This window comes from Telmatherina bonti (assembly GCF_933228915.1).
Source record: "Telmatherina bonti genome assembly, chromosome: 23".
Lineage (NCBI taxonomy): Eukaryota > Metazoa > Chordata > Actinopteri > Atheriniformes > Telmatherinidae > Telmatherina > Telmatherina bonti.
The window spans coordinates 21,341,371-21,351,145 of NC_136632.1; the positions used below are offsets into that span (position 1 = coordinate 21,341,371).

At 41.7% G+C, this 9,775-nt stretch overlaps 1 protein-coding gene across 1 annotated transcript; it reads right to left on the minus strand.

Moving 5' to 3' along the window:
- Positions 1-1,267: 1,267 nt before the first annotated feature.
- On the minus strand, positions 1,268-8,909 carry th2 (tyrosine hydroxylase 2; the record flags this gene model as incomplete). Its single annotated transcript, XM_079263299.1, has 12 exons — positions 1,268-1,433; positions 3,974-4,107; positions 4,181-4,276; positions 5,604-5,660; positions 5,758-5,827; positions 5,918-6,053; positions 6,742-6,887; positions 6,967-7,017; positions 7,086-7,153; positions 7,238-7,326; positions 7,466-7,640; positions 8,685-8,909. The coding sequence occupies 12 exons, from the start codon at positions 8,907-8,909 to the stop codon at positions 1,268-1,270; spliced, it is 1,413 nt and encodes a 470-aa protein (XP_079119425.1).
- Positions 8,910-9,775: the final 866 nt, after the last annotated feature.

Here is a 9,775-nt window from a genome sequence, read left to right on the forward strand (position 1 = left end):
CTTAAGCAGTTTGCAGCACTTGTATTCAGTTTAGATAGTCATGAAACAGAGTTTACTTAACTACTTCAGTTTTTGGTATTTATTTCACTGAACTTGTTAGTACTTGTGAAATGGACTCAGTTTCATTCTCTGAGAAACAATTATTTTTACATTTGTTATGTTTTAGCAACATAACATAAGTCCAGGGACTATTTTTAAGGTGGTTCTATGCTTTACATTTCATGAATTTAATCAAAGCGCCATTAAAAAAGGTCTTAAAAAGTTTGGCTTCATTAATGGTGCAGCCACCCTGTAAAAGCAAAGGCAAGTTGCGGGAAGTTTTTATCTCTCCCGCTTTGTCTTTCTGGGACAGTAGGTGATCCACAAATCGGAGTGTCACTCTCAGGCCTGAGGATAAAGTCAATCTGATGGGTGGACCTGGTTTAAGGAGAGTCCTGACATCAAAAAGCGGCTTTATGGTGAGAATGTTTTACTTTCTACCTCTTCAAATTCAGGTTTTCTCAAAGAAGCCGGGTCAAGGCTGGACTCACTGTGCAGTGGAACTATGGCAATGAGAGGGTTTCACAGCCTCATCGCTTCACAAATCCTGCACATGGGGATGATTTGTGTTTTTTGAGGCAAATCTTTGACGTGAACGGCTCTGACATGCATTGTCGCCTGCGTTGAGATCAAAACACTGGCCGTCTGTCAAAAACGCAGTGGGCTCAGATTCTCCAGTTGAACACAGAAAGAGAAAATAAGAGAGAAGAGCGGCTGTCAGCAGCGCAGCTCTGCGGACCGTCCTGTGGTTGGCCGCGAGGTCCCACTGACCTGGCCCTACTCATGCACTGGGCCTCAATGCTGGCTCTGGCCTTGGCCAGCAGCAGGAACACGATACTTGAATCATTCATAATTAGCTCTTTCCCTTTGCTTAACAACACATGAAGATACATGGCTTCCAAGAGGTTTCCACATGGAAATAGTTTGGATTGAGAAGCTAGAAAAGGGTGTGTGTATTGTAGTTTTCTTTACTTCTCTTTCTCTGGCACCCTTTTTTTTTGTACTTGTCTTTGTCAAACAAATGTTTTGAAAAAAAAAACTTCAGGAAAATAAACATTTATTATTTTCTTTTTTTTTTTTTTTACATCATCTTCACGGGATACGCACAAACCAGACTACATTTTCTGTGTTCGTGAGTATTAACTGCACTTTTTACTCAAGAAAAACAGGCAATCAGTTTCTCTGCCAGCATGACTTTCTGATGTCTACAGAAGCTCACATCCAGGTCTTAAGAGGAGCTGAGCTTCTCCAGGGTGCTGTGGAGGGTCCTCAGGTCTTCTCTCATCTGGCTCAGAGCATTTTGGATCTTGCTGGGCTGGTCCAGAACCTCCACGCTGCAGGTAAAGGGGTCGTAACAAACTGCAAAGGGGCGCTTAATGTTGGCTGAGTAGCTTCTGTGGGAATAAACATAAGAGAATGGGTTGAAAACATTCATTACTTTAATGATTATTAAAGCTGCCATGTGGAAGTTTTGATTATCGGTGGAAAACACTGTTTTTTTGGTTTGTTTTTTTGTTTAGCTGTATTGGACCTGAGTTTATTTCTGGGAATAAATTTTCAAACTGTAAAGACATCAAAGACTTTTAACCTTGAACAATAGACTTTTTCATTCTAAAATAAAAATTATTCTGAATAAAATGGGATTGAGATCATCTAGTTTCTGACACCAATAATAACCAAATTAATGCCAGCTTTAATATGTAAGTACATATGGAATGAATGTATTGAGTCTCACTTCATGGTGTATTATGATCCATTACCACGGGGGGTAGTGGATCTCAGGCTTTGTCATCTGAGCTCATATTTGCAAAAAAAAAGTGGAACAAGTGAGAGAGAAAACAGAATTTTCTCATTTTCGGGCCTTGTACTCCAGATATGGAGGCACATATGACTGTTTAGAAAGTAACCTTTAGAAAGTAAATCCAGTAGAATATGGCACCTTTCATAAATAATAACGGAGCTTGTCTTATTTGGATGATGATTGCCTTTCCTCTGACAAGGGTTTTCAAGATATTTCTAAATTTTTTGGATCAAATAACTATTTGAGATGTGAATTAGCTGATCCTGTGATGGACTGACAACCTGTCCAGGGTCTCCCCCTGCCTATCGCCCAGTGCTTGCTGGGACAGAACAGCTTCCACGACCTTTAATAGGAACAAGCTGTTAAGAAATGGAATGGATGAATGTAAATGGGCTCCAAATCAACAAGTGCAGTATTTCAACTTGATCTGCAGGAAAGAAATGTAGCTTTTGTAAATTTATGGAATTATAGTGAATGTGAAATTTGAATTGTATTGAAATCCTTTGGAAGAGGTGGTTCATGCAAGAAAATTCTAAAATCCATCCATCCATCTTCTGCTGCTTACCCGGGGTCAGGTCGTGGGGGCAGCAGCATAAGCAGGGAAGCCCAAACTTCCCTCTTTCCCAGCCACATTTGCCAACTCTGCGGGGGGGGGGGGGATCCCAAGGCGTTCCCAGGCCAGCCAAGACATATAATCCCTCCAGCGTGTCCTGGGTCTTCCCCGGAGTTTCCTCCCAGAGGAATGTCCCTGGAACATCTCACCAGGGAGGTCCAGGAAGCGTCCAGGAGGCATCCTGACCAGATGCCCGAGCCACCTCAACCCCTTCCGGTGCGGAGGAGCAGGGGCTCTACTCTGAGCCCCTCCCGGATGACCGAGCTCCTCACCCTATCTCGAAGGGTGAGCCCGGCCACCCTGTGGAGGAAACTTATTTCAGCCGCCTGTATACGAGATCTCGTTCTTTCGGTCACGACCCACAGCTCATGACCATAGGTGAGGGTAGGAACGTAGATCGACTGGTAAATTGAGAGCTTCACCTTCTGGCTCAGCTCCTTCTTCACCACGACAGACTGGTGCAGAGTCTGCATTACTGCAGACGCCGCACCGATCCGTCTGTCGATCTCACGCTCCATCCTTCCCTCACTTGTGAACAAGACCCCGAGATATTTAAACTCCTCCACTTGAGGCAGGACCTCACTCCCGACCCGGAGAGGGCAATCCACCCTATTCCAGCTGAGGACCATGGTCTCAGATTTTGAGGTGCTGATTCTCATCCCAGCCGCTTCACACTCGGCCGCGAATCGCTCAAGTGAGAGCTGGAGATCACGACCAGACGAAGCCAACAGAACCACGTCATCTGCAAAAAGCAGGGACCCAATCCTGAGGCCACCAAGTCGGATCCCCTCAACACCTCGGCTGCACCTAGAAATTCTGTCCATTCAAGTTATGAACAGAATCAGTGATAAAGTGCAGCCTTGGCGGAGTCCAACCCTCACTGGAAACTAATCCGACTTACTGCCGGCAATGCGGACCAAGCTCTGACACCTGTCGTACAGGGACCGGACAGCTCGTACAAGGGGGTCCGGTACCCCATACTCCTGATGTACCCCCCACAGGAGCCCCCGGGGGACACGGTCAAACACCTTCTCCAGGTCCACAAAGCACATGTAGACTGGTTGGGCAAACTCCCATGCCCCCTTTCAGGACCCCAAAGAGGGTATAGAGCTGGTCCCCTGTTCCACAACCAGGACGAAAACCACACTGCTCCTCCTCAATCCAAGATTCGACTATCCAACAGACCCTCCTCTCCAGGACGCCTGAATAGACCTTACCAGGGAGACTGAAGAGTGTGATTTCCCTCTAATTGGAACACACCCTCTGGCCCCCCTTCTTAAAAAATAATGAGCAAATTAAGGATGAGACCGTGAGTGAATGGTCAACAAGCTGATGGCCGAGGATGAAGGGTAATTATGTAGGATGTCAACATTAAGGTATTTCTGCTGCGTTGGGTTATTATTGGCTTCTGAGTCTGAGGTAAAGTATTAAGTATCTGTTGTAAGTTGGTTGTCTTTCACCCTGAATATTTAAGTTTACACGTAGGATATGCAGCAGTTTATCAACTAACAGTTTGATACCTTAGCTTCATTTTTGCATCCTCAAAGCTGTCGGATACAAAGTACAGCGGCTGGTAGGTCTGGTCCTGGTACGGCTGGACGGCCGCCTCCTCGGGGTTGAACGGTTTGTACTCCGGCTCGTTGGACAGAGCGTACTGCGAGGACAGATGGAAGACTGTCAGCATATGAACCAAAAACAAGACGCATGCAAAGAAAGAACACACTCACAACGAGCTCTCCGTAAGAGGAAAGGAGTCCGGCGCCGTAAGCTTTCACTGCACCGTTCTGCTTGCAGAGGCCAAACTCCACAGTAAACCAGTATAACTGCAGACAAGAAATGAGTCAAGTTTAACTGGTGACCTGTTTCTCTCCGTCCATTCATCAGTTCATCTATTCACCAGCAACAGAATTCTTGCTTCTTCCATCCATTCTCTCATTCACCGTCTTTCCTCAAGGTCATTCACCCTTCATCTGTCCACCATCCATCCATCTGTTCTCCCACAGTCTTATTCGTTCATTAACTTTCCCTCCATCGTTAATCCATCCTTCTCTCATCTCTCCTTATTTCTTCCCTTCTTGTCTTTTTCTTCATCCATTCATTCCTCTTCTGTCTCATCCATACATTCATTTTTCTCCCTCATTCATCCACCTGTTCATCTTCTCTCCTTTTTTCTCACTGTCCATTCAGCTTTACTTCCTTTCCCATTTCCATCCAGCCATTCTTCCCTCATCAAAATGATCTTCTCTTTCCATCATCCATCTGTTTCCCCACTGCATTTTTCCTTCATCCATCTTTCCCTCTTTCCTCATTTTAACTCAGTTATTTTTCTTCCTTTTCCCCCCTTATTCATCAATCCATTTTTCCTGCTTTTCACTCATTCATTCATGTAGATCTATCCATGCATCCATTGTTCTTCCTTTTCCTCCTCCATTCATTTTTTCTTCCTTTCCCAAATCCATCAGTTAGTTTTGCCTCCTCTCAGCCTTTTATCAATCTTTCCATTCACTTTCTTCGTTCCTATCCATCTTATTCCCTGCTGTCATTCATTCATTTTTCCTCTATCCATCACTTCTTCCAGCCTCCTCTAATCCACCCATTTTCCCATACTTTCTTATTCATCCAAATCCATTCATCCATTTTCTATTTTTCCCACTTTTCACAAATTCCTCGCTATCAATTTCTCTCTTTTCCACATCCACCCATCTCTTTCCATTCTTTCACCCCATTTTCCTCTCTATTTCTCTTATTGTCATCTATTTATTGATTTTCCTATCCATCATCCATCCATCCCCTTAAATTCAGCCATCCTCCCTTTATATCCTCTTTTCTTCTACTGCCCTTCTGTTTTTTTTTTTTACTTTTCCCACATACACCCATTCTACCTTTTTGTCCCCCACCCCCACACTCTCTCTCACCCATCCATCCAATAATTTTTTCTTCCTTTATCTGTCCATATGATCAGGAATTTTTTCTCCAGTGAATAATCTGGACCAACAGATTGAGCTGCAGTTATTAACTTTGACCACTAGATGGCAGCGAAAGCTCACCAAGTAAAGCCCATTTATAAGTAAAAGTTTAAAAAATTAAAATTTAGGGAAATCTTCAGTAAATCATTAAAAAAAAAAAAACAAAAAAAAAAAAAAACCTCACCGTTGACAGTTTCTCGATGTCTTCATCTGAAGCACCAAGCGAGGCGAGTCCAATCTCCTGATGATATTTAGATTAGTAAGAATTAAAGGTCATGTAATTATATCAGATGTAGTTGAAGCCAAATCAAAGATGAAAGAGTTCAACGTGGTATCACCTGGGAAAACTGGGCAAATTCCTTGTCTGCCAGCATGGGAATATGGCCGAGGAGCTCGTGACAGCAGTCTCTGTACGAGGGGATTGAAGTGAGTCAATACAAAGAAGCGGCTGATTGAATTAAGAAATAATAATCAGGGTGCTGCGGCGTAATAACTCACGGCTCGGGTGAGTGCATGGGCGCAGAGGAGTGTCTGATGTACTGTGTGCACTGGAACACCCTGAAGGCCAAACTGGCGAGGAAGTCTCTGGCTGACAGCAGGCCAGCGACTGGACGCAACTGGAAGCCAGTTTTCTCTGTAGTTGGCCAGAAAAAGGTGCAGCGATAGAGGAGAAATGGAAACAAAAATGAAGAATATGTTCAGTTATTTAAAATTTTCTCTTTATTTCTTTATCTTCTCCATACATTGCTTATTCTTTAATGAGGGATAAAGCTGCCACCTGATATTAATACATTTAAATTGCACACCAAGTGAAATCCCATACATGCACCTACAACTCTGAGAAGAAAAGTGTTAAATTATGTATTGTCTTTGATTGTTCGCCAGAAAGGTGAGGGTGTTCATAAAGTCAGGTTTTGCAATCTATAAACAAAATGATTTCCCAGAATCTAAATATTCTACATGTCCTCAGACTTTTTAAGAATTTTCTTATTTTATCTCCTTAAGCAATAAGAAGAAAGTTTGACCTGGATAACAGTGAACTGTTAATGAAAGAAGCAGATGTGCGTTTCATCAGCAGTATAAAGTAGCACTCTATCTGAAAGGGGGCCAAAGCAGTCTATGCATTTGTTCAGTCTCAGCCAGAAAACAAGAGGTTTTAGTTAATTGTGACATGCAACAGATACACGTATGAAAGTTGCATTACTAAAGAGAAGCATTGTAATTTATATGTATTTATACATTATTTCAGGAGTTTTAAGAATATACCAGAAGAAATATTGATTTATTGCACTTTTACCCCTAAATGTTGCAGTGTTTGTTACCTTTCAGGAAGGCAGAGACATCCCTGAGCTGGGGGATGCGATCCTCTCCGTAGCCACACTCCTTCTCCAGCTGCTGCAGGCCATCGAGGAACTGCCTGCAGGCCAGACTGGGATAAATGCCCCGGAGCTGATGGTAAACCTGCTGCCTTCAAAACACAACCACACCATGTTGTTGCTTTATTGTACTTCAACAACGGTGCATCTGCATCCATAACTGTGTCTCACCATGTGGATATTTCCTCAGCTGTGTACTCCACTGTGGGCAGCGGGTCACCCCTGCAGAGAGAGACTGGTTAAACTGGGAATTTTTAAATGACAAGACTTCTTTTTGAGACGTGACTCACTGTTTGTATCTGAAAGCGAGCTCAGAGATGGCAGCTCGTCTCTTTCTGTATTCTGAATCATTGAATCCCTGCAAAAAGGTTCGTTAAATGACTTTTAATCAGCTTCGTTGTTTGATTTGATGTATTTTCTGCAGTAATGTGGGAATACTCACAGGATGATCGTGGTCCAGATCTGGATCAAATTTGGTGATTAACAAGTTGCATCTGTCCAGGTCTTTTATCTGTCGGGGAAACCAGGGAACTGTGATGTGGACAGAAAACAAATTAATTAGTCTTTTTGTATTAGAATAAAGCAGCACTATAACGGCTGAAAGGCGCTTTGAGACGAGGATGAAGAGGGTATGAAATGAAAGACTGTAAGAATAAGATAAGGAACTTGCCCTTTTCTTCCGGTACAGAGCGAACATCATCAGCCACCCTCTTCAGTGAGTTGATGAACACGTCCAGATCAGAGCTGTGAACCTCGCACTTCATGAAGAACTCCAGGTCGGGCGAGCTGTTCTTCGACTTCCTCCCTGCGCGGCTCTCGATGTGGAGAAGTTTGGCTTCAAACGTCTGAAGGGGACAAATAAATCCGCTTTTATTTTTTACCAAACTGTGGTGCATCTACCTGGGATCCAGGTCTTTGTCAGAAGGGTTTTAAAAAAAAAATCACATTTCAATAATCTTTGTAGATTTTGCTTCTCCGAGTTCTTTGTTAGGTTTTGTTTTACCTGATCATTAAAACTCAGCATTAATTCTTTAACAACCTTTGTTTTCAGGTTTTTCACTTACCAGAATGAACTTTGTTTTAAATAACTGTGGGAATAAAGCTGCCCTGAGCCATCTCAACCATGAGGTTATGGGTGATAAAGGTAAGAGTTTGTCTCATTACTGTTTCATATTTTGACCATTTCATTATATTATTTTTACTATGTTACTTTAATATTATCTTTTTTGTCATGTTAAAAATAAGGATTCTTATCATTTTTGTCCAAAGGAAATGAAGGAAAAAAGAAGGGAAACATTTTTTTTTGCTTTTATAGAGTGAACTTCAATCATTTACCAGTTTTGTTTGTTTTTAACACAGAAACATTAAAAACTTGAATAAAGTGATGCATTTTGTTAAAAAAAAAAAAAAAAGAAAGAAATTAAATTAAATGAAATTTAAACTTTTGATCCCAAAGCAAAATGGCAAAGACTGAAGATTATAATGCAACATTCAAAACATTTATTTTTTTATTTTTATTTAATGTAATTTAATTTAAAAAATGTTTATAGGTTATTTAGCCTGTTTAATGTGGAACTTTGCATTAGTGCAGGTTTTATTTAGCTTATAGCTGACATGTCTAATATACAGGTTTATTATCATTGTAAAAATAAAATCCCTGGTATTGCTTAAATTTCTAAACAGTATTTACAAATAATTTGAGTTTACAGCAAAACTTAATCATCCTGTCTTTATTAACCAGAAAAATATGCTTAAAATAACAGAACTATATCTAGTGCTTCCAACACGTGGCAGTATGACAAAAAAGAAAGAAATACAGAGGATTTATTTTCATTTCTCAGCGCTTTTCTGCAGATTTTTTAATCATTTTCTCCTGTTTTAAGTCTCACCTCAAATATTTTCCCCGTTTTAAAGAATCCTGCGTTTTTCTCGTTGCTGAGAGCAAACAGGACATTCAGAGTCACCCTTCCGTCCTTCTCCTCGAACACGAAGCTGTCTCCGAACCTGGAGGGCCCCGGGGAGCCCGCGGAGCCGCTGCCGCGCTCCCTGCGCGCATCTTCGATCAGGCTCTGCTTCCTGCCGCTGAGCGCCTGCGTCGCGCCGTCCGTCTTCATGTGGTCGGTCTCTGCTGCCCACGTCACGGTCTCAGGAGCCCACAGGTTGTGTGCCTTTTGTCGCCTCCGCGTGCAGCCTTAAATAATCCCTCATCTCAAGGCTCTATGCAGATGATTTACGCAACTCTAACGCGCGCGCCATTTTTTTGGGGAGACCCGCTGTGCGTCATGGTGTTACTTTTTATTTTTTTTATGAGGCACAAACAAGTGCAGTTAAACAATAAGGTACAGATTCATTCAACTAAAAACATTGTGGGTTACATAAATGTTATATAGCCACGATATTAAAAGAAAAAAAAAGATTTATGACTGTTTTTTCCTCCATCATATGATCAATATCAGCATTTAAGCCCCTTCTTTCATAGCAACAATGTATTTTATATTCCTTAACTCACTTTATAAGAATTTATTTATACATTGATTCATGGATATAATAGTTTAAAGCCTGGACCTAATAGTGATCTATTACAAGTAAAAGCTTGGGACATGGAAACAGATTTGTTTAATCAGAAGCAAATCAGGTAAACATGTTTAACGTTCCCGAAATGTGACATGTTTATTAGACAGAGAAGAGGCAGAGGGAGATTCAAGGCGAGGTAGAATCAAGATGAAGAAAAATCAAAAAGAGTCCATGAGAATCAGGAAAAGTCCAGATGAATGGGAATCATGAAGAAGTTATCAAGTTAAAGAAGAAAAAGAGTCCAGATGGAGGGCAGTCAGGATAAATGGGAATCAAGTAGGAGAGAAAAAAATCAGAGAGAACTCAACAGGAAGAACCGAGAAAAAGAAAAATCAAGAAGGGGAATGAAGTTGAAGGAGTTAGAATAGATTAATGAAAAAGCATCTCAAAAACCTCCACGGAGATT